Source organism: Centrocercus urophasianus, unplaced genomic scaffold (genome assembly GCF_019232065.1).
Source record: "Centrocercus urophasianus isolate 14NV4802_14NV808 unplaced genomic scaffold, USGS_Curo_1.0 seq_10, whole genome shotgun sequence".
Lineage (NCBI taxonomy): Eukaryota > Metazoa > Chordata > Aves > Galliformes > Phasianidae > Centrocercus > Centrocercus urophasianus.
The window spans coordinates 45,753,084-45,778,978 of record NW_024884142.1 but is presented as its reverse complement, the minus strand read 5'-3'; the positions used below and the strand labels follow the sequence as shown (position 1 = coordinate 45,778,978).

The window sequence follows — 25,895 nt, the reverse complement described above, 5'->3', positions numbered from 1 at the left end:
AAAATTAGTTCTGAATGTTTTCTGATATATAAGTATGTGAGCCAAGAAGTAGAGAAAGAATGGTTACTTAGGTTTTTTTTTTTTAACATATTTATTCATTTGTTTATTTATTTATTTATTTATTTAGTATTACGAAATAGCCCAAGAGGCAATGGGCTTTCTAGGGAGTGGAAGAAGTATTTTCTGTTTTCCTGGTAGATGGCAATGGGCTGAGTTACGTGTGCAAATAGGAGCACATTCCAATTGAGTTGTGTGCCAGTGTCAGATTTTTTTTAATGGAAATCTTTCATTCTATCCTGTTTTCCTCACAAAGATGTTTGATGTAAAACATGCACTGGAGAGAAACTTTCCTATATTCTTTTTAAACTTTGGTCTACGGAGTTCTCTCTATTCCCTGGCTATTTTTTGTACATAATTCACTAGATACACTTTGAGAATGTATATTTGGATCAGTGAGTTAAATGAGCTAATAGTGAGGATACCTAAATTAATCATGCTAAGAGTTAAAATCTGACAAGTCCATTCCTTATAATATTTAGTGTATTCCAGCAAATGCAAGCTTATAGGATGCAGTGTTAGGGCCGTGTAGGAGTGCAATATTTGTGTAGTCCTTAAACACTCAACTTCAGCAACGAGATTCCACCCCCGCCTTTGGGCGTCACAGCAACAGAAGTTACTGCTTCCCGCATTGTATTCAAATACTGCTAAGCATTTTAAGTCTTTCTGAAATATGTGTTTGTGTATTAAAACTAGGTGAAGGGTGATTGTCATATCACTGTTTTAGAACTGGGATGTGAAAGTGAACTATGTGGTATTTTGTAGTACCTGACATGAGACAACTAGAATCTGCTGGCTTTTTTTGCTCTGCATTGCACATCATACACTTAAGATGACATCAGCTTAAGTTTCAGCTTTGGGTCCCTTTAAGTCAGCAAGCATATAGGTAATGGTGGTATTATTGATACTGGCTTCCAAAAGGCTTTTAACTAGGTTCCTCTACAGAATTTTGTAGTAAAACTATTCTATGAGAATAAAGATAATTTCATAAATAGATAATTGTGTAAAAGAGAAAAGAAATACATAAATTGTCCGTATCTCCAGAAGAAGCCACTGCAGAGGAATCCTACGGAGATTTGTTTCTTTCAATCCATTTATAAATGACCAGGATAGAGAGACAACAGAGACAGAAGTTTGCATATGAAAGCTTCTTTAGAATAGCAAGGACAATGTCTAATTGTGAGGGCCTACAGGATGACCATCACAAAATCACCAGCTGTGAGTAACTGGGAAATAAAATGGCAGGCACGTTTTAGTGTAGATAAAGAGAGAGAAAATAATGCACACTGCATAAAATCTGAATCTCATGAATGGAATGATAAATTCTATGTTTACCATTAGCAATGTGCAGCAAGATCCTGAGATTCACAGTAACATCAACTTTAATCCCAGTGATGGTCAAAGGTAGCAGATGAAGTTTTAGGAATGGTTAAGAATGAAGTTCATTATAAATTAGGTAATTCTGTTATGGATGAGTCATGGATTTGTACATCTTGATTGCTGTGTGCAATCTCTGCTCTCATTATCTTCAAAGAGTATAATACTGTTAGAAAGAGGTTCAAAGAAGGATGACAAGGACAATCAAAGAAAGGGGAATGCTTTCTATACAGGATTGACTGAATAATCTGGGACTCATCAAAGTTGAAACAAAATTACCTTGGAGCATATAATAGAGGTCTTTAAAGTTGTGCATAATATAGCAGGATGTTTGGGTTCAATTTGTCACTGATTTGGTCATTAAAGGAAGTCAAGTATGTGACAGACTAGTAGATTTTTTTTAATGCTGTGAGTAGTAAGCTTATAGGTTTCCCCAGATTATACTGTGTATGTTGAAAGTTTATGTGGTTTTAGGGGCAGAATGGACAAATATATGGACAAGAAGTGCATTGGGGATGGTTAAAGACATAGGAACATCCCCCGTTCAGGGAATTTTGACATTTCATTTGTTGTTTAATTAATTTTTTTCTAAATTCAAGTACTGTGTAAACAAGAGAAGTTTTATTTGGAGGAGTAAGTAACCATTTGAGCACTACATGGTAACTGTATAAAAGAATCCAGGATGAAATGTAATTCCCCTGAGCATTTGAATTACCTGAGCTATTCAGCATTTCCTGTTGTTTTTCATTGCATTCACTCCTGTAACAAACGAGACAGGATAACTGTCTCCAGAACTATTGTGTGCAAGCCTGATTCATCCCCCAGGAAACTCTGTCCTCCCCGTTAAAGGAAGCAAGTGTGTCTCAGAAATGCACTAGATGAACATGCAATTAAACTGTGATAAGTGAAAGGACATTTGTAGTTGTGCAGTCTGTGATTCTGTGATAGTCTGAATTACTTTTCAGCTAAATACAGGTGTTTAAGACATTCCTTCTTGGATTATAAACTAAAAAGCCATTGAAGTAAAATGCAGAATTCACTCTGAATGCAACAGTGTTTTATTAGGATAAACTTTATCTGGTGAAAGAAATAACTGAACAATCTGTTTTTTTTCTCACGTGTTGTGTGTATGTGTGAGGAAAAACTCTGTTTCTGGTCCAATTTCTCAGTGTTTTAAAGACTTGCTGTCTTCATCTATATAATCAATTCTTTTTCTTCATTTCCCTTTTTGAACGTGAGCAGATGTTATCAAATTAAAGCTCAGTGAGACTTTTATAACTGTACTGCACCTTTTACTATATACAGTCTATAGGAAAAAAAAGCAAAAGAAAGAAACAAACGAAAAAACCCGTAAATTCCCACCTGTATCCCAAGTAAGGAAAATTGTTTCCCCCTGGACTCCCAGGAAGCTATCAATGCACAGAGGAGGGATGCATATGAGGGCAAGCTTCTCTGATAGTGAGTCAAAACTGTTTTCAAATGAATAACAACCCGGTTTGAAGTTAGATGTAAATTTAGGCCACTGGATTTAACACCAATTGTCAAAGTTCTCAACTTAAATTTTTTGGAAAACCAGTTTGTTTATGCATGTGATAGAATTGTATTGTAAAGTAAAGAAATTGGTCATTTGGAAGGGCTTTAAATATAGCATTATTTCTTACTGAGATGTCTGCTTGTCTTCACACTACGTAACCTTTTAAAACAACAAAAAGACAAACTGCTCTAAATGTAGTTGTTAGGGAATTAAAAAAATTGGCGTTGATGTCCTTACAAGTGACAAGTGCCAGCTCCCTGAAGAAAGCCAGAGGAGCTGCAAGGTGCTGTCAAATAGTGCTCTAATTGAAATCTTTAAGAAAGGTCCTTGATGGGTCTTGCATTCCCCCTCACCTACCTGGAACATTGGGTTATCAGTCTTCCTCCCTTGCATTGTCTCAGAGAACAAGGGATGGAATCCACTGACACTTCTTGAACGTTTATGAGAATGTGAACACAGTGAGGCAGTAGGTGGCACATTTGAGCAGCAAGGAAAGCAATGCGAAAGACAAATGACATTCTGGATGGCCATGCATAGCTGTCACATCATGAACTGGAAGGCATCTAGATCAGCTCATCTTCAGATAACAACCAGGATACTGTGTATGGAGCTGAATACTGACTTCAATGCATTGGAATCAATGGTGGCAACACTGGAATATTGCAGAGCTTTCGCCAGGTGGGTCCCGTAAATACTCACACAGGAAAGAAAGAACACTGTATGCAAAGTTTGTAAGGACCTACTGAACCAATACAAGACTGAAATGACATTATCTTGGATTGCATCATTAGCAGTGATGAGACCATGCATCATCACTAGGAGCCAGAGTCAAAATGGTAGTCTGTGAAGCGGTGACGTGAATTACACATCAAAGAAAAAGGTCAAAATGCATCTCTTTGTGGGTAAAGGAATGTGTACTGTCCTTTGGGATAGGACAGCAGTGATCCTTCTGGATTTTCTGGAACAGGGACAAACCATCAACTCTGGACACTGCATTGCCAACAGTGACTAAGCTGAAGACTCAAACTTTCAGTGCATAGACGAAGACAGCCTTTCTCTTGCAGCACAGTAATGGCAGGCCCCATACTGGTTTGAAGACCTTGAAGCGTGTTGCCAATCTTGACTAGACTATCCTACCATACCCACCGTATAGTCTGGATTTGGTGCCTTCTGACTTCCATCTGTTCTGGCCAATGAAAGATGGACTTCATGAGCAATATTTTCCTAGCAATGACACCACAATAGCAGCTGTGGAACAGTTGCTCACCTCTACTCATGCAGATTTCTAAGAGTGCAGCATGCAGGCTCTTGTTAATTGCTAGTGAAAATGCAAACTTAGTGGGTCATAACCATGTTGAAAAATAGTGTTTGGTAACTGAGAATTTGCTTGATCGGATAGTGTGTTTGCTCCTTATAGCTCTTGTAGTTTCCATGGAAATAAATAGAAGGCATTACTTTTGGAACAACATACCTAGTTTAAGCATTCCTGCTTCATACTTTCTTTTTTATTTCTATATGCTTTCCTTTTCATTATCCTCTACTTTTCTGCCAGTTTGTCAGTTTATTCTAGACTGTGTGATGTTATGTTGGTACATCTGTAGGGAAAAGCTCTCTCCTCGAATGTTCTGAGGACACATTTTCCTTGTTACTTCATGTTTGAAGTGGGACAAGATGTTAGATGTGAAGACATTATTGCATTTTTGTTTCATGCCCAGCAATTTTTCTATTGCTTTGCAAGAAATAAAGAATGTAGTGGCTACTGCATAAATCTCCTGTATCTCTTTTCATTGCCACTGGGCAGTGCCACTTTATTTCTGTGCTGCTGCATATTTTCCTGTACAATTACACTGCACGTTACAAAGAATATAGGCAACAGCAAGACTCTCAATGGGAATACAAATGTTAAAATTCTTGTTCAGTTTTATGCTGTGATGTTGAACCTGTCTGAAAGTAATAGTGGTTGTTGGTTTTTTTTCAGAATTGAATCATGTTTATGCATTTAGTGAATTGAAAACAGTATGCCACTAATTGAGATAATAAACTTGCTTTTCTGTTGTGCCATAAGCAGCGAATCCAAAGCAAGTGATGTATATGAAAAGAATGGAACTGCAATCCATTAGGTAATAAATATTCCATTCAGTCATCAAGCCTTGTAGGAACCTCAGCTAAATGAAAAAGGCAATGTGTCTTATATCAACACGCCTGCTGCTGTGGGAATTCTGCAGAAATGAATGTTGTAAACATTTTTTCTTTCATTTTGACAGGTAATATTTGAAGCCGAAGTCTCAGATGGGAGAAATGGCTACATTGCCATTGATGACATCCAGGTTCTGAGTTACCCTTGTGGTAAGTAATGATTAAGAGCTGCATTTTTCTCTGTCTTTTCAGGACTTATTTGATATTGCTGTGGCCTGCTGAGTTTTCATCACTTCATCACTGATATTCTTTGTTCTTTCAATAGCATTTGTGTTGTAGCTTCCAGGGTAACATGTAGCGTTGCAAGTGATTTACCTGGGTGAAATCTTTGTCTAGCAGAAGTATTGCATGAATATAAAAGCAGAAATGCTCAGTGTCTTAAGCTGTCTTTTGTTAATATGTATATCTACTGATTACAGAAATACGACATATAGCTTTCCAGATTTCATGCCCTCTTTTTTTTGTTTTTGGTTTTATAAATGGTTTCTAGCTATTGAACTATTGAAGAGAGGTCTCTTGCTATGGTTTATTATGTGAACAGAATTCAGGCATTTACATTTGCCTTTTTCTGCCTACCTGGGTAACACTATACACTTCAAACACAAATTGTGTTAATTCAGGCATCGTTCAAGTAAACACTGCGAGGAAGAAACGATTACTGTGCATTTGTGACACCACTCTTAGATGTTTTTTTTTTTTTTTGTTACTTTGGTTCTATTCTACTTTTCTAATCTTCCTCTAGATGCTCCCTTTCTCAAATTTAATTTCACTGTAGTGCACCTCATGGCTGTTAATTTAATTACTTTCTGAAAAGATCACATCACAGCAACCTTCCTACAAAATTTTATTTAAAAGATGGTTGCAGTGGCAACCTCGCATCTTGTTTTCTTCCACCCACAACTGTTACGACTCTTATAGGTTACCAAGCGTAAAGGGGTGTTTGTGTAGTTTGCCTCTTTATATTTCTGTCAGCCCAGCCATCTGATCTCAGTAGTCAATAAAACTCTTTGCAGCTTCAGTATCTGGCTTTGTACTGTCCCTTGCTCCTTTGTTTTTCTTTTTTCTTTTCATTTATTTTCTAATTGCTAAAATGCACTTTGGTGCAGGCGTGACAGAAGATAATCAGAATGTTACACTTTTCAGATAAGCTGTTTTCTGTACTGATCTTTAAACATTTTTTCATTCTGATTTGCTGGACTTTTTTCCTGAGAGGTTTTTCTGGTGTTTCTTAGTTTTCTTTTTTAACTAAGCACAAAGAAATAACAGCTCTGCTACTGCTGTCATAGGTGGCTTTTGAGAAAGGAATGGGTGAGAGCTGTGTAATACAGCCATTCCTCAAATATGTCTGTCAGATTTCTTATGTCTAATAAATCCTTCAGGTGGTTGTGCCACGGAGCTTTCCTGGGGGCTTTGTCAGAGAAAGAAATAATTTGCCTGAATATTGAAATATTATGCTCAACAGCAAAAATGATTTCATTTAGTAGAAGTATGGAGCTCAAAGTTACATTGCAAATTATCTAGATAATACCTATTTTTTTTTACTTGAACAGTATCCTTCTAATTGGCTTTTTCCCAGTATGACAGACTTTGTACAACTGAAATTCGTAAGGATAATTTTTGTAATGTGCTACTGACACTCTAGCATTTGATCTTCTTTTCTGGGCTTTGATTCTTAAAATACTTTATTAGAACTCATGTATAGAATGAAAAGGAGAGAAGGGAAAGGACTGAAAACATTCTTCTGGAGCTGAGATGAAACAAATCATTTTCTTTGTGTTTTCTAGCTAAAGGTTTTTATAATATGCATCTTTGCAGAGGCAATGTAATGGCACCTTTTCTAGCAATAAGCATTATTTGTACTTTTTTTTTTTTTTCCAACTCTGCAGATAAATCTCCACATTTCTTGAGGCTGGGGGATGTAGAGGTCAATGCAGGGCAGAATGCTACATTTCAGTGCATTGCTACAGGGAGAGATGCAGTGAATAACAAGTTATGGCTCCAGGTAAGGCCAACTCATCTAAGTCTATTTGCCCAAAGGACAAAATGCTTTCTGGAAGGGAAATATTTAAATTCTTAAGTCTTTTTTTCTTTTGCATGTGAAACATTTAGTTTAAATAAGATGCTATATTGTTTAAATGGTGAAACTGGTAATCAATTTTGTAGTGCTAAAAAGCTTGGATTGGGACTTTTTTTTTTTTATGGCCAATAGAGGAAGGTTGTTCTTTAAGGCGTTTTGATTTTCTCTACCTGTAAATCAGCTCAATTTATTACCATCAAGTACATATAAGTACATATTCTCAATTTTAAAATGAAAACTTTTCTTTGCGGTTTGTGTGAATGGTCTTGAAAGACTTAAAATTAAGACCACCAAGTAGAAAGATTGCAAAGGTTCACACTTGTTTCTTTAAAAACTGAATTTTACCACGTGATACCTGTATGTGTATGTTTAAACCTTAAGCACTGACACTGCTTTAGAGTCATTTCTTAATATGCATTTTACAATTCGTTTTCTTAAAAATAGGGAATTTCTATATACTTTCAGAACTTCAAAGTTTTTGGCAATGATTGTACTTTGAAATTAACTATAATCAGAATTTTAAAGTATCTATTTTTTTGTAAAGTGTTGTGCTCTTGAAATGAACTATAATCAGTTACTTCAATCTGTTTGATTTTCTTTTAATAGAATGTGGGATGACAAAACTTCAGTAGCAGTTGCATATAGGCATGTGTTAAACTTCAAATGTAAAAGAGAATATTTTTAATAGGAGTATGAGATTATAAAAATCTGATACACTGAATGTATTGCCAGACAAATATGCTGCAACATTTTAAAATGTGACACAAATCTAGCAGTAAGTGTATTGCATTTATTGAATAGGTATCTTATCAATCGGAATGATGTGGTATTCCATGTCTTTGGGTAGTAACTTGTTTAAACTGAGCACATATAAAATTTCTTCATTGGGGAAGTGGAGTACGGTTTCAGAGGCTTGCCAAATAGATCATATAAAGCACACAAACTGAAATTGAGCTTGGTTACTATACCAAAGGCAGGAGCATAACAAAAGGTACATGCAAGAACAAATATGAAGCACTGCCTTCAGTGGGTAATTGGTCAGAAAGGGCTGACAGGGACTGCCAGCTGGAAATCTTCCTCATCACTTGGTCCTCTGGGTCAGATAACTGACAGATTATACGTGCTAACTTGTACTCCCTTGAGAAGGCCAGTTATCCGCCAGACAACTCAGAAAACATGTATTTTGTCCCTTTGAGTACTTCATGGGTAGTTTTTTGTGTGGGGATCACAGATGTGGTATTCTTCTCACAGTGTAAAAGATAAGGTGTCTTTGACATTCAGATAACTCTGCTTGTGTTTATGAAATGCTTTGATATTCTTCAAGACACTTTGCTACTAAATTCATATGCTGAGACTTACATTCCCCTTCTTGTTTTCCCTTAAGTAATCCCAATTTTTCACCAACTTAAAGGTGACCCAGATGTTTTGCTCAGCTAATAGTGAATTGTTTTGCTCACCTCATACTTAAAACACAGGGTGAATATAATATGGGGACTACATGAGACTAAAGTGTATGACTTGAAAGAGATTCACGTTAGCCTTTCACCAAACCAGAGATTCGTAAAGAGTGAATAGCCAGCAAGGAAGAGCAAGCAGATCAAATAAAATGCCTAAGTAATTGTTTTTGAGAGCCCTGAGCTGAAACATTCCAAGAATGTATTTTTCTCGTAAGAACAGAAACTGACATGAGGAGGAAAAAAAAACAAAACAAAACAAAAAAAAAGAGACATTTTTCATGTATGTTCTATTGGGAAAAATAGCTTTTGGTCATGTCCTTATTGAAAGAGAAAAGATATTTCCTTAGTAAAAGGAAAAAATTAAAAACAAAAGAAGAAGAAAAAGTAGCATACAGATTGCTATTAAAACAGTCTTTGATAAGTAAAGATCTAAGGTACGATCTGGGACTTTTTGTATCTGAAATGATCTAAGATAACATTTGCTTGCATTGAAGTAATAGAGTTGTGCAGGCACAAATTCCATTACGGAATCTACTACTGCACACTGGCTTTCCCAGCCCTCTGCAGCCACGGGCTGAAGTAAATTCAGGAGAGAGACAGAGCTGGGGGAAGCAGCGTCCCTGCTTTCTTTTCTGTAGCGCTGTCTGAGTGCTGCACTGAGATTGCAGCAATCTCAGCTTCTGCCTCCTCAACTCTTCTAAGTATGGAGCTTTTACTCACCTTTCCATTGAGTTAGATGAGGAAACTAATCTGGCAGAAAAAAAATTTGTCCCCAGATATAAATTATTGCTACTGTTATTGAGAGCAAGAGGGATTTTGGAGTTTGGTTTGTAAGGGTGATGGTGTTGCGTGCACGTTTTGTTTTGTTTCATTTTTAGCTTGATTCATGTCTGAATTACCTAACTATATAAACTGTGCCAGCAGATGGGATATTTGGTTGGGAGCAAGGAAGAGAGAAGGATTCTAACAACCTGAGAGTAGATCTCATTGTTAATGACCTGTATAAACTTGAATTTTCCAGTGGGGAAAAACCACTGATGTTACACAAATGATCTGTGTGCTCCCATATTTCCATGTTTTTCTTTGTAACTATAAATGAAGTGCACATACCTTTATGTAACTGAAAATAGAAATAGACGAAAATAGATGCAACATATTTCATTGCATTGTTTTTTGAGTGTTTATAATGGTCTTTTCATCATCTTCATCTTCTATAAGAGCATAACTGTAAGAATTTCAGGTTAATATGAATTAACATTGAAGTTCTTCTGACATTTCACTAATGTAGGTTTTGCTAGTTTGTTTATTTTTAGATTATATCTTGTCTCCTGTCCTCTTTCACAACCCTATCTACCAACCCCTGCATTTTGCAACCCCACTGGACCAAAGCTGGGGACAGGCAGGGCTCTGGCATTGAAAGATAAGCAGTGAAGGTAACATAAGTCGTTAAAAATTTCAACTTTGTTAATGTGAAGCAAATATTTGAGCAGGTAAAGAGATTTAACTGGTTGAACAAGATGATCTAAAACATACCTTTCCTGGCAAGGTAAATATTAGGTATGAGAGCAGGACAGGACAGAAGTGCAGTGCTCACCTTTTCAGTAATCTAGTATCCAGTCTGTTATGGCTACAAGCTGAAGTATTTTCTTTATAACCTACAATTATTGACAAATTCTGAAAGAATTTCAAAGTCCTTTTTTTTTTTTTTTTTTTTTTTTTTAAGTGTTGATTTTCTTTTTGGAATGCATTTGTTCTTAGTGCATTATGTTTTTGCCTACCGTCAACTTCTGAATGTAGTACTGTAGGGTTTTTTTCCTCAAATAAACAAAAAGTTTATTTATTTTACCTTCTCTTACAATTTCCAGTGTGGTATGTCATGCACAAACAACTTCAAATTGGTACCACATGAAAACGCTGAAGCATTTGTATTATCAGATGAATCCCTAAACCCAGCACAGTAACCTGGCATTCCTGCCTGTTATGTTATTATGTGCTTCATCTTATAAGTTAACAGTAGAACTTGTTGAAAATTTCTTCTGAGAACATAAATATGTGTGTGTGTGTCAGCTGAAAAGATGCAACAGAACAAGTAATAGACTGATCAGTTGTTGCGTGCTTCTGCTGATCTTCTATTTTTTTAAGTATATGAGTTGTCTTTCATGAAAAAGACACTTAAAGAATGAATGTTTCTTTTGTTAACATTGGATGCACCTTGCTGCTTTATCCATATTGATTTGTTGAATTTGTATCAATATTAGTATAAATATGGCTGCTCTTTTTTTTGGTGTATGTCAAATGCCACGCATTCCAGTGGAGCTAGGTGAGAAAACAAGAATCACTTTTACCACTTTTACACATGGATACTGTTTTATGATGGATACATGTTAAGCATTAAATATATGTGAGAACAGCACTCGGAGAACAATACAAACATTAAAATGGAGACATTGAAGAGGGTCTTTTTACCCATATAATTTTTTAGTATGAGGAAAGCTTCCATGATTTTAAGCTTTGTTCCTTTACTGAGAAAGTACAGAAATAGAATTGTCTGAACATTGTAAATAACACTTTGGGACACAAAGACTAGAAAGCAGTGTACATATTGTTCAGCATTTGTTTGGTGGATCTGACTGGGATATGAGAGCAATAGGGTTTTTTGCATAATCAAGCTGTATTTAACTGCTTCCTGAGCTGGGAACAATTGTGATTCTCATAAGCCCAGTATGATTTTCAGTGTCTTATCAATGTCCAGTTTAACTGGACACTTGCACAGTACAGAGAATTGAGCTTTTTGCTCAAACATCTGTTAAACCATATGCCTTGGCACCTGGTTCAGATGGTGATAACAGCGGCACTAATGAGTCCATCCATCATCGCTGAGCTCTGCATTAACATAGCATTGGATTAGGGAAAGCGGATTCTTCTGGCTTTGCAGACGGATGTATTTTGCCACGGTCTTCAGTGATACCATTTGCTCTGGTGAATCTGAAATTCAGAGGGGTAGTGTACGTGTTTAAAAGTTTAATGTGTGCCTGATAATCCTGTGCAGATTGTCATTGGAGCCGTGGTGAGTGGGCCAATCTGTCATCAGGGGCTGTGGGCGCTGGCAAGAGGCCACCCCACTTGGGCTGCCAGGGCTGGCAAGGCAATCCTGCTTTTGCCCCTGAAGAGACTCGTCAGCATGAACAGATCTGATCCAGACCCTCTCACCACCAGAGAAGTATGTCGTTCCTTGCGGAATAACAGATAATTAAAGCAATTGCCTGAAAGTAATAACTGAAAATGTGAAATTAGGAAGCATTATGGAAAATAAAATGTAAATTGCTGGAACAACAATGGCATGGGGCTGACCTCCCAGCAATACCAACTGTTACAGGATGATGAAAGACCATCTGCATGGCGGTTCGGCTCAACCGCATCACAGTCCTGTTCTTAAGGAAGCTGCCATAGCCTGTAATGCCTTTTTTGCTAGGTTCTTGGGTTGCAGTGTTCGTTGCCACGAGCGTGGTTTGGTGTTCAACTTTGTCTTTCGGGGGTTTTCACTGCTGGATAGTGTATGTGTGGGCAGTTAAAAGCAAATTTGGACTGAGCACGTACAGATGGTATCCTCTGATGATGCCTTAAGGCCATTCGTTTTGTAGAACCAATTCAGCATGGCAGCATTTTAAACTGGAGAGTGTTTTTGCAAACCTGTGTCCCTAACAGTGGGCTGAGGGGGATGCAGCATTGATGACTATTGTGTTTTATGAAAGGACAGTAATTCCTGTTGGGAAGGGATCTGTGCTGTGCAGTTCCTTTAATCTCGCAGTGTCCAGAAGTTGAAGGCATGGATCATTACCCAGCAGTAGTGTTTTGAGAGTGGGCCTTGGTCCTTGGGCATAAAACGTTCAGCTGTAGTTGAGTGTTTGGAGGCTTTGCTCCCTGTTTTTATGACACTGGAAGAATGCTTCTTGTTGGTTCTCACAGATTTTACAATCCCTGAAAGTTAAGGGAAGCTGAGTAAGCTCTAAATAATCAAGAAACTTTGTTTTGCTTTTTCTTTGGTGTGGCCTAAGGGAAACTGAGAAAAAGTGTTTTCTGGATGCCTTTTTAGCACCCGTATGGTTTCAACTATGTGATGGATGGAGACTTTTGGTCTCATTTTTGTTCTTAGTCAACTGTCATGTTTGACAATTCTGCTGTTGAACTGAAGTCTGTGGGTCAGGCCTGCTGGCCCTGCAGAGCAGCTGAAGCCAGGGTTTTGCTGGGGCCGCAGGAGGGGCAGAGGACTGCTGGGATGCTGCTGTGAGACTGCCCCAGCCTCTGGCCTGCTGGGAAGCAACTGACTATAGAGCATCAGCATCTGCTTGAAACACAGGTAAATTTGTGACAGTAAATATTATCTGGTCCTGTGAGCTTTGCTCCTTAGTCCATGCATTTAGATCCTCTCCTCTGAGGTGCGAAGTGCAATAGGTACCCTTTGTACTCCAAGCAACAGTTTGCTCAAATAGCTATGAGATTTATAGAACGATAAAAATTTGTCTTTCAATAAAATAATTATGGGGAGTGGTATACACACACACACACACACACACACACACACACTTATATATACAACATCTTTATGTACGTGTGCATATACATAAATACTACTATACTTATTTCGTTTTGGAAAAGAGTAAAGTCATCTGCTAAGAAGCATGTGATGAGGTATCCTGTCTTATTTTGGTCCTGGTAGTGTGTGGGTTTTTCTTTTTTCTTTTTTCTTTTGCAAAATCAGATTTTTTTTTTAGATCTGCAGGTTGAATGGTGCAGTTAGGTATGCTCTGCTCAAGGTACTATTGGTCTTTAGTCATTGTGCCCAGATTTGGTGTTTTTGTGATTTAAAAAAAAAAAGTAATGATAAAAATGAAAGTGCTGCAGTTCTGTAACTAGAGTACTGTAGCTTTCTGAAAAGCATTGTTTTTAAAATGTATTTTTTTGTGGCTTGTGTTAGATAAATTCAAAATAAGGGATGTTAAAAGCAGGCATGGTTTTCATTTCTGTATTTGGATGGTCAGAGACACTGTAGAATGTATTTTGCTGTTCCTTCTCTGGTAGATTTTAATACAGGCTAGGATTCCCACTTCTGAAGGTACCAGATGGTTCTCATTTAGACGATTTCTTGCTAACAGTTGGTATCTTCCATAGGAGTTTCAGTGCAGTGGGAGGGAAATTGAGCTACCTCTAAGTGGACAAGTTTGGTTAACAGAAGTACATGCAACTAAAACATGTGAAGTAATTTTGTATTCTTCTAAGTGGCACTGCAATGTAGAATTTGACTCTCACTTTCCCCAAAATTTTTAGTATGTGTGCATGGGAAAAGCTTTTCCCATGCGTGTGTAGAGCATGGGAAGCTCTTTTAGTCTGTTTTGTCATGTATTTGGGGAGACCAGCCAGCTTAAAGCTGATTACATTAGTTTCCTACTTAAAGGGGAAAAAAAAGAAACAACCCATAACCGCATGCTTTCTTTGAAAAGCAAACTGACAGAAAAGAAAAAGCTACTTCATCTAATTGCATACAAAGAGAAAGGTAGGACTATCTGGGCATATAATTTAAGCAATAGTTCCAGTTCTTGTTCTACCTAAAAATACAAATTTATTTATTTGTTTATCTAAAATCGTGTATTTGGGGATAGAATACAACTGTAGATAAATGAATCCTGCTTTCTTGATCACTTGCTCTATTGTAGGTGCTCTACCCTGTGATAAAGTAGTTGCATACTTTGTTATTTGCAGTATGTTTATTTAATTTGAAAATCTCAAGACACAAATCAAACTCAAAATCAAAACAAATATATTTTTAATTTTTTTTCTGTATTTTTAAATTTTATTCTAAATGTTGTTAAAGTATACACTCTGTGTGTCAAAAACTGCCTGACAAGCTGCATGTAAGTAAAATTTTAAAAGTATGGTAACTTGGGTTAGTTTTTCTCCCCCTTATATTATTTCATTTTTACCGAAATGTTTTTTGACATCATCTGTTCTTGCTACACTGAAGCTATCCTCATTTGACCTTTTTTTTTTCTTCTGCAAAACAAACAAGCAAACAACCCACTGCAATATATTTTTGCCTGTACACAATGAGTAAAAGCACACAGGAAAAGTGTAATGTCACTATACCCTTTACAAATTCCCTTTTCCTCTAGGCATCTCAGTGTAACTCCCCTGGTGCTGGGGGAATTCTTCTCTGGTGAAGTTCTGATTTCTTACTTGGGGATGGAGTTGCTTGAGCTCTCCTCTTGCACCCTGCACAGATCCTGCCTGCTCTCCATGGCCACACAGTGAATTAGATCATGGATTCCTTGATGATGATAAGATAGGAGACAATGTATTTTCAAGGACGGATTTTTTTGTGTGATTTCTTTTTTTTTTTTTAAGGAAGATAGGAGCATAGGCAAGGAAGCATGAGTGAGTGTGCTGTGGTGGGCACTGCTGCTGAAGTGATGTGTGTGTCACTGCAGCCTTGGTGTTGACATCTTCTGATCTCTGGAGGCATACCAGGGTCCAGCTGAGAGCCGAGAAAGCAAACAGGATTGACTGTAGTTGTTAGCAGTGTAGTGGACTTAGGTTAAGATGTTTACACTGAGAAGGGGACCGAGATGTGTAAGGTTGAGCTGTCCAGGCTGATAAAAATCACTGTTATGAAAAAAAAAAGAGTTCAAGAGAATTCAGAGGAAATTTCAGCACAGAAATATATTGAGATCTTATCAATGTTTAAAAGCAAAACACACAGACACAACCCAAAAAAAAAAAAAAAAATTAAACAAACAAGAAGACTTAATCTTATCTCTCAAGTTAAAAAAGTGAACTAAGTTTTAAGTCTGTATTAGAAAATTTAGCGATGTACCTTAATTGTGCCAATTGAGTATGATGTTAAGTTTAGGATATTTCTGGTCCCATTCTGGAAGACTCAGTAAAATATCATTTCATATTAATTAAACATTTAAATTCTTTCATGAGGTAGAAGTGAGAAATTTTAACGCCTCTCCTAATTGTTTGCTTGTGACTGTTTTTAAGCTGCATAGCCTTCATTGTTGACTTATTTTAAATAAATATATACTCTCATTTCATTACTTGAAAATAACTTAAAAAAAAATGTTACTATCAAATTGAAAATAAGCTTGAAATTATAGAGTCTAATTTAACATCATAGATTTAAATGTCTGGAATGCTGAAAGGAAGAAGGCTTTTTCACTTGCTTATGTTTCATTTTATTCGAGTGTTCATAGACTGTAGTTCTTGGTGAGGCCCAGAGTTATTTCCAGCAAACGAGAAGAGCTGACTGCTGCTGACCTCTCCTAAATGAACAATTCAGGGTTATCAAATCAGACAGCAAGGGGCTGGAGGAACCAAGAATCACACAGGGTACAGCCATTACCTATTAGTATAACTCCACATTAATTTTAAATTGAATTTTTAAAACCTAATTGAGCAGTGTTTTCAAGCTCTGTGCAGTATGAGCAGGACATAAATTGAAACAGTATGTACCAGAAGCCCTCTAATAAGCTGAGAGTGCTGCTGCCTTTCTTTCCTCTCCTTGAAAATGAGTAATATTGCTCTGACATTAAAAAGAAGAATTTAATTAAGAGATCGTGGCAGTGTATCTGAACTCTGACTGGTTAATGGTTTGCTGGTGTAAGGGACACGCACGAGGAAATAAATGCAAGTATTTTCTTTAACATTTGTTTTTAAGTGAGAACTCTCTACTGTTTGAACTTCTCATGGTTTTAATGACTGAAAAACATTTTAATGGGTAAGCTGTACATGAAAATTGACTTTGAAGATGTAATTGTACCATTGAATTCCCAAGAAACAAATCCTAATGCAGAGCAATTTGAGCAACTACTCTGAGACTTGTAAGATTAAGTAGTCAGAAATCATTGATGTAAATGAAAAAAATAAATCCTAGGTTCTGTTGTTGGAGCAGAACTGTAAAGCTCATTAAATATCATTTTGATTAATTGCTCTAAAATTAACTTTAAATAGTAGCCCTGTTCACTTTTACTTCTCTAACATGAAGCATGCAGACTAGCTGAAGTAAGCAAGTTTGGAGCTTTGGAGGGTAAATAATTTTACATATTAACCTTTGTGATGGGCTTCTCTGCTGCAGGCTGCATGTGGCATTGAAATTGAAAGCACTGGACTTATCGCAGGAAGTCCTTAATTTTAGAAAACTGTCTCTGATGTTTATTTATCCCTTTACAAGAGCAAGAATTATTGCATTACATGCGTTGCTGTCAACTCTAGTATCACATCATATTTAACAATAAGATAAGCCTTTTGTTCATTATATCCCGCTTGGTCATTTTAACAATTGCGTGGCTGGTCTGTGTTTTCCAGGACAGCCTGGTATCCTCTGGCTTGCTGCCCACATGCTGCACTGGGGAAAGCATGCACTGTGGGGGGCAGAGCTGAGCTGGAGAGGAAACATTGCTATGAGTTTGCTTATTATACTTGTTTCAACTGTAGCATTTCATTACAGATCAACATTTCCAGAGAGCTTGAGTGGTGGCTTGTTTAAGCCCCTAGTCGAAACTGAGGGTGAAAAGTTAGAAGAGAATCTTGCTTTAAGTATGGCTTTCCTACTCCATGGAGTGGGAGGTGCATCTCCTGCAAAATGGTTTTGCTGTAGCTTAAGCATGCTCAAATAAAGCCTTTAACATTACCCTTTGTTTGCTTGATATTGGGTTTTAATAATTTCATTGATTCTTGAGGTTCAGCAAGGCCTTTCTGACAGGAAGACAGTACTCCTTGTGATCCTCGGCAGGCTTTCTTAATCCTTCTCACAGGAAGCAGATGCCTCGTGAACAGCCCTTCTGGCAGCATCCATGTATTAATCAGAGTCTGGAAGATTACAGGACAGGGACTTTGACTAAGGCAGGAACTGTGTGAGAGCCTTTTGGGAGCAGCTCATGCTCCATCTCCCTGTGGAGATCAGGGTGCACATTTTCTGTCTTGCTGAGCCTGATCCTGCCCCACTGGCTTAACATGACCTGGACTGGGCCAAGCACTGTGGTGGCTGCTGGCCCCTTCTGGCCTAGCAGAGGGGAGAGTGGTGGGGTGAGCTGGCAGGGGTTCCTCTCCTGATGAACTGAGGAAAAGTCACCCCAATAAACCCCGACACCTGCTGTTGATGCAGGTGACAACACAGTGTTTCTGGCAGAATACCAGTGGCTGAAATATTCATGTAAACGAATGTTTTAACTTCATTGAAGCAGGGGATGGGTCCTTTGTGTCTGCTACAAGAAAGGTGACAGCCTAACGTAGATCTTTTTGAAACATACTGCTGCTGAAAGTAAGTACTTGTTAGCTGGTTTGAAGCAGTGCTGAAGCCCTGGCTAATCTGCAGCAAAGCTTTGTAGGGAGTGACTAACTCATGCTAAGATCGCAAGTGGTAGATGTGAAATGAAGTGTCTGAATGTTACAGAGAACTCCTGTCTGTGACAGAGCCTGGTGTGTATATATGAGCAGCATTAACCTGTTTCCTATTTCTCCCCTTTGCATGGGCTGTTGGGTTATTAAACTCTGTTGCTCAGCAGTCTTGCTTCTTGCATTAGACAGCAAGCTCAGAGTTTAAGACCTTAGTAAGATTCTCATTCCAGGAGTCAATTAGAGCTAAAAAACATGAGCAGAGGTCTCCTTTGTGTTGTGTATTGGACAAAGGAGGCAGTGTAGCTACAAAGGGAATTACAATGTCTTTGTGGTGACTGAGCAAAGCTGTGCCTTCAGAAAATGTGTCCTGAGCTGGAAATCCATGCAGTTGATTCATGGTAGGGAGAAGTTTATTCGGTTGGTGTGAGTTTCTGTTAGTGTTGTTGTTGTTTTTTCCTTTTTTTTCCTTTTTTTTCCTTTTTTTTTTTTTTCAAACGCTAGTTTTTCATAGAGTATCTGTTTTTTTATTAAAATAGGAATGAAGTATATTGTGCAAGTGGAGATAAGAATAACTATTTATGAGCTGAAACTAATTCTACTTTCTGACTTGTCCTCCTTCCTGCCGCTCCAGACAGATTAGTTTTTTTGGTGACTTGTGATAGCTATGCTTTTTTTTTCTTAATAACTGCTTTTAAAATAGATATACATCTTCCCATTTAAGACTTTTCTTTCCTTCTCTTTTTATTTCAACTAATTCTACGTAGGTAGGTGGTGCTTAGTGTAACAGAGGTACAATTTTAGAATGTGTTGAATTTGGACAGATAAAAGTTAGCATTAGAAAGGAAATGTTGGCTGCTTGATGAAAAGGAGTATTGAAAACAAGTGAAATCCTTAATGCTGGATTTGTTTAGATTAGTATTATTTACAATAAATCCAATGTATCTATTACAATTTATTTTTAAGTTGAATGATTTTTACTGGGAATACAGCTGCTGCTCCTGGACTGTCCTATGGGAGTCCCAGCACTGGCAATTGTGTATAGCACAGTCAGTCTTGTAAAAGCCTGACTGTGTTTTTTATCCCCAAATTTGATTCAGAGTTCTTGTATCACAAAAAACAAACCATAGGGTGATCACATTTCTTATTGTGGGGTTTTTTTTTAATGTATTTACTGTATGATGACAATGATAAATGCTTATTATATTCTTACAAGATATCTCTGCTTTGGTTTCTCTTTTTCTATTTCAGAGAAGAAATGGGGAAGACATACCAGTTGCTCAGACTAAAAATATAAATCACAGAAGATTTGCTGCTACCTTTAAGTTGCAAGAGGTGACAAAAACTGACCAGGATTTATACCGTTGTGTAACTCAATCAGAGAGAGGTTCTGGAGTGTCAAATTTCGCTCAACTTATTGTTCGAGGTAAGGTTTGGGTCATTTTATCTGCTTAAATGCTTTGAGTACCAGTGTTTTCTGCTTATACCTTTTATTTAGTCTACAGATGCCTTGATCTGAAGTGCTTACACACACGTAGCCCTCCTGTGAGGCTTCTGGAATTGTCATAAAGCAAAATTTCTTGTACTTTCTATTGAATGCATCTGTGTAAAGTCCCTGATCTTACAAGGTGTGCAGTATCCTATATGCTTTTTCTGTAGATTGTTGGATTTAAGGTGAAAATTGCCTAATGTTTCATAAATGTTTTCAAGAATTGAGAAAATCCACTCTAGTTAGTTCACATTGCCTTTCTAATTTGCTGCCTTGAGCAGGCTGGCAGTTCAGTAAAATAATACATTTCTCTTCTGGGAGACAGGTGTAGAAAAACAGTTTTAAACTTGACCTATCCAAGGACTGAAAGTATTATGGATATGTTATGCAATGATTTCCAGCTTGTGGAGTAGGAAGAAATGCTTTTCTGTTGCAGTTCATTCAGGAGCCTATTGGAACAAAACCATGAATTAAGTGTAGGAATGCTGAGTTGATGCTTTACTACTTCTGTCTGTTTTCTGGTATTATGCCAACCTACTGGTGAAAGACATGATTGAATATAGAATTTCAGGTTCTGATTCTCAAATTCACTTGCTGTTTGGCCTGGAGTAAGTTATCAAAATTCTCCTTGCCTGCATGTGTCACCTGTGCAATTGCCTGTTTTTGACACTTACATTTGCTCTGAGACTTAGCATTTTGAAGTGTGGTCTAAGGTATATGGGCATACAAAAGCCTGTCTGTGATGCTTAGAATGGGATTGGTTTGGGCCAGGTATGCCAGAGCTGGGCACAAGAGGGGCTCCTGCTTGACTCATTGCTTCAGCCATGGGAGGTTTGGTCAGTTCTCATCTGAGATCAGCCATTGGGTCTGGAACCAGAGCAAGGAAAGTCAGTTCATCTTCAGCTTATAGAAATAAAGATAGCCTAGTAAATGCTCTAAGATATTTGATATCTGGCATTTTCTGGCAGAGGTCTTTTTCCTGGGAGACCAACAGATTGAGGTCAGCTAGGTTTTATATCTTCTATATAACATCAATAAAAACAGATTCCATGGAACATACGAGGTTTTAGACAATATTTTAACATCTTTTTTTTTTTTTCTTTCTATTGATGTATCCTTTTGTCTACCAAAGTGTGAAACAGTCTTCATCCTAATACAACGTTATTAGGAAAATGAGACAAATAGCTATATTTATGCAGTAAATGAAGTTTTCCTTTTTTTTTCTCCTGTTATAATAGAGCAATAAAATAGTGTTTAAAACTCTATTTCTCTCTCTCTAAAAAAAAAAAAAAAAAAAAAGAGGTAATAATATCAAACTTCATAGTACTTTTGTTTTAAATGCAGTATGTTGTCCTGCTGAATAGCTTGGGTCATTTGATTGAGAATGTCATCTTTATGCCTTGAAACATAACTTGATAGCTATGTACACAACGCCTATAAATTCTTGATATTTTAAGATTAACATTACATATCTATATTATGATTAACAATAATAATTGTTGACAAGATTAACAATATACATATGATATATACATTATATCTGTATTTTTAAAAAATGAAAAAATTATCTAAAACAATTTTTATTTCTTTGACATCATGGTAAAGAACAGGGATTTATATTTTATAGTAGGATTTATTGCTTGCTGTTGTATTTGAAAAGCAATATACAGTAATATATTTTCTTGTTTGTCTAGATAACCACTAAATAAATCTAGTTAGCCAAAAAGCATACCCTTAGGGATTGGCTACCCTGGTGTTAAAACTGTACTGAAAATTAACCAAAATGACAGGTCCTATATCTCAGTGGCACTTTAAAGCTGACATCCTGCTACATGGATACAAAAGATGATAATTTTAAAGGAAATTTTTGGGCCACTGATACGAATTGCCTTTAATAAGAGCTGGCATAGTATTGCCCATTGTCAAAGATGACCCAGGGGTAAGAGTTTATTAGTGCATTTCCTTCTAAACTGAAAGTGACAGGGCATGCTTGGGGCCTTTTTGTTGCTGTTTGTAACAAATGAAAATTTCACTGCAGAATTCTCATGCTGAAGTGTATTGATCTGTGTGTTCTCACAGCCAGAGGAGGAAAAAAAAAAATAAATACAATGAAACACAATTTACTTTGTCATGGCTTTAGTATTGCTTCAAGATCATTTTGGGTAACGGTAAGGTCTTTGGTCTGCTGAAGCCAAACTTCATTGCCAGCGTGGGTTACTCAAAAGTGAGAAATGAAGAACAGCCCTTGCTGCTCAGCAGCTCAGAATCTGGGAGTTGCACGACTGAAATCTTTTCGTGTTCCATGTCTGTGCAGATAGAATGGATAGATAATAATATAGAAGCATCTGATACTTTTCTGATGAGCCTTTCATAAGCCAGCCTTGATAATAAAAGTTTCCACTTATATAGCATCCATCATAGTGAAACATCTTTATTTCATGGTGAGTTTTATCAGTAGAATAGCTTTCAGTTGAGTTCTAAAAATTTCTTAAAAATGGAGTTACCTGAGAGGGATGGCATATGTTTAAAGATCCTGAAAAGGACAACTCAATTACTCGGAATCGTTTTTTTGGAAGAAAAATCAGTCTAGCGTAGGATCTGTAATTCAATTGCATCATTTTTACCAAGCCAAGTTCCAGTCAATAATTAAATGTCTCACCTTTGTTTAGAGGCTGGTCTTCAGCTTCCAGCTCAGTAACTGCCTTGTATTGATGAATTTTTAAATATTATTATTTTTTTAGATAGCATCTATGGCATTGCTCTTGTTCTCAGATATGTGTGGAATAAACTCTCCCCTTTCTTTTACAGGAAGCTTGGCACTGTCAATACAGTTAGCTGACTTGTATTCTTGAACAGGCTCATGAGATTAATAGTCTATTTATATTTTCCTTGGATGACTGGTAAATTGGCAGTTTCTGGAAAGGTAATTTCTTGAGGTCTTCAGGATTGGGAGTAGCAATAGGTGTGATGTATAAGTAGGAGTGAAGAAGAAGAAACTAGGTTTTCCTTTTTATTTACTTTTGAGAGCAATTGCATTGTGCTCTCAGTCTTTCTGCTCCTTTCAATATTCAGCATAGAACTGAAGAAGTGGTATCGTTGTTCAGAACTGTTTAAAAACAACAAAGCAAACTACTGGAGTGTTTGTTTAAAGTTGGTGGTATTTATCAGAAAAATGGTCTTCTACATCAAGAAGAAAGCCAGTTTTCATTGTGGCAGTTGTGATATAGTTCTTAGTGGTTGACATGTGTTAAAAGTGGCTATCAGTCAGGAGGAGGTGAAACTAATGCTCTGTTCATACATGGTTTGTTTGCAAACTTGCTAGAATAATCCCAATTTAATTTGTCATACATTCCTGGAGGGACCACGGGAATGAAACCACTGGTTTCTTTGGCTGCAGTATGCCTGAAAGATCCTGACGGATATGATCTTTGCTTCTGCCTGTTTTGCTTTCACAATACAGCTGTGTGTTTCTATGGCTGTCAAGAAGGGCAACAACAAAACCCCTAAAAACTGCCCCCCCAATGGTAGAATAATGAATTGAATTTTTTGTAGTGCTTGTACTTTTTCCTGAGCGTATTTGCCTTTGAAATAGCTTCATGCTGTTAGCAGACTAGTTGTACTTATATACTATTAAATACTGCAAAATCAGCAGGAAATATAATGCGTATTATTTTGTGTATTGTATCTTTATTAGTTTCTATTAGTTTCTTCTGTAACATCTATTGGAAGAAACTGTAGACTAATTCTAAATCCAAAAAAAAAAAAAGAAAAAGAAAAAAAAAAGAAAAAAAAGTAAAAAGTATTATCTGTGAATATCTTCACCGTATGTCTGGTTCTACTTGCTATGTTTGTAACTTCTATTGAAGTTATAACAAATATTGATGTTTTCACTGGGTAAATGTAGTGGGTTTTTTTTTTGTTTGTTTGTTTGTTTGTTTTCTATTAATCATTTCTTCTTCCAAATCAAACAGCAGTTCTGTGGTGGAGTCAAAGTAAGGAGGGCCCTGTGTGTTGATTTATAGCGTTTCAATAGGGAATTGTCTTTATGTCTCTAGAGAATCCAAAATAGCAACAGGAAAAAAAAGAGATGGTTTCCTCTACTGCCTTCTGACTGTTGTTCCAGAAGCCACGAGCTGTGATACATTGATCTACATGTATGATTTTTTTTTAATATGAAAATTTGTGCATTTGTTTCTTGTGCTCACCTGACTTTGCAAATGTGGTTTGCAAGTGGTTTCTCTTCTAAATCCTTTGGTTTGAGTATTGGTATGGATTTGTGATAATTGTCTTTGTTCCCTTTGCTGGAATTGTTTGCCATCAGGAGCAGTTCTTGTGGAAATAATTCTGGCACTGATACATCTGCCTTTCTCATCTGAAATCCCTTTAGGGATTTTATATAGGAAAACCAGCAATTTGGCTGATCTTCTCATGATGCCAGAATGCTTCGAAGATGGAGTTTGCCCCTGGCAAATATTTCTCATGAGAGTATTATTTATTATTATTATTTATCTTTTTTTCTCTAACAGGAAAACTGTGGTCTTTCCAGTTGAGAAAATTGAAATTCACTTTCCAAATTTCAACGTTGCTGAAATTTCAGCATGAAAGAACATGTTGCTGATGTGTGTCCTGAATTTTGCTACCTGGTTTACTTACTCAGTATGTTAGGTGGACATAAAACTCCTGTTTGATGACAGGAGAGCGCTAGGTGGCAGATTAAGGAAAATAATGTTGTCTGAATGTTCATAGACTGCCTGCTTGCAAACAGGTTAACTCTTCTTGTACCAATTTTGCAAAATGATACTTATCTCTGTCCTCCAGTATTAAGATGTCTGGCTGGATGATAGATTTTACTTCCCCTCTGGTTGTATCTCCCACCATCAGTTCCATAAATGCAAGAAAAATCAGATTTTTAGTGATATATTGCAATATGTTGAGAAATACAATCTCCATGAGACAGTGGTGATATGTAACAGGGCTTTGGGTGTATGCTTCTCTGCATTCGCTGCATTTCAGAGCAGAGGAGAAAATAGAGAGTGAGATTCTACATTGCATTGCTGGGCATTGTTGTATTGGCTTAGTGCCTCTTTGGAGCATTGCCAAGCTTCTGTAGGAGCATGCAGGCTTTTTAGTGGTCATGAGTTGGAAAAAGCTGTGTGTAGCTGCTACAAGGTGCATTCCTGGAATACAAATATTAATATTGTTGCTGTTTTGGACCCTTAACCCTTCTTCAAAGCTACTTTATATCCCAAGCTTTACTTAGTATACCATATTACTTCTCTTTCAGCTGTATCCTTACAGGAGAAGCAGAGGATAATGTCTAGATGACTTCACAGCAGTAGAAAAAAATAATGCAATGATTTTGTCAAGTTCTTCCAAACTTCACTAGTAAAACACAAAGTGTATTTTGGGGTGTATATTTAGGTTGTAAGCATCCTTCAAAGAGGGAAAGATGCAATTGCTCATTTTGTGACAGCTTCTGCTTTTAAGTTCTCTGCTGTGTAAAGATTTTTTACCCTCTTTAAACAGAGAAATTTCTTACTGTCAGTCCTGTTTCTTGTAGCAGGTGTGCTGTCACTGTGAAGGCAAATACCTTCTTTAGATATGAAGAATGCAGCAAATACATAGGAAAATACCTCAGTAATTCCTCTAAGTGTTCATAATTAATAGACTGAGCCAGAAAGGAGTCATAAGCTTTTCCTACATAGATCAGCCATACCAGAATGGGTTGCAGCATCTCTTTCTCATGAGGCAAGTCTTATGTGCAGCAGGCTCTGCTCATCTCCTCCTCTAAGGCAACATTTCTCTTCAGTTATGTAATTATTAAGTGTATTGCCCACTTCAGAAAGTTGCAGGGAAATCACTTTTTGTGAAGAAACAAAATAGTTTTAACTGGATTTAAAAAACAGGCCAAAAAGGTGTAGATTCTCAGGAGCTGGCAGAAATGCACAGTATTTGGAACAGGTTCAAGTTCCGTGTTGAGCAATCCTGGCTGTGCAGGGCTATATTTGACATATAAAAGTGCTTTGCAACAGTCATTTTGATAGCAGCAAGTCTTTTTTTTTTTTTTTCTTTTTTCTTTTTTTTTTTTTTTTTGAGGCATGATGTGTTCTTGTTCTGAAGTCTTTCCATGTGTGTATGATTTTTTTTATTTTTTTTATTTTATTATTTTTTTTTTTTTATGTTGCACTAACAGAAAAAGCAAAAGCTTGCATTTTTTACTAAGATTCATTTGTAATGTTTGCAGTCCTGGACACTGCCCATCTAATTGCTTCATTGCAATGTTTGACTTAGTTTGGGTGGAGAGTGCTTCTGTCTCTT

At 37.0% G+C, this 25,895-nt stretch overlaps 1 protein-coding gene across 1 annotated transcript in view; it reads left to right on the top strand.

Moving 5' to 3' along the window:
- Positions 1-25,895, top strand: part of PTPRK (protein tyrosine phosphatase receptor type K) — a 397,462-nt gene that overhangs the window by 177,766 nt on the left and 193,801 nt on the right. The window contains exons 4-6 of the mRNA XM_042815147.1: positions 5,233-5,314; positions 7,051-7,166; positions 19,340-19,514. Of these exons, the coding sequence (XP_042671081.1) occupies positions 5,233-5,314; positions 7,051-7,166; positions 19,340-19,514 (373 nt within the window). The remainder of the gene's footprint in view (positions 1-5,232; positions 5,315-7,050; positions 7,167-19,339; positions 19,515-25,895) is intronic.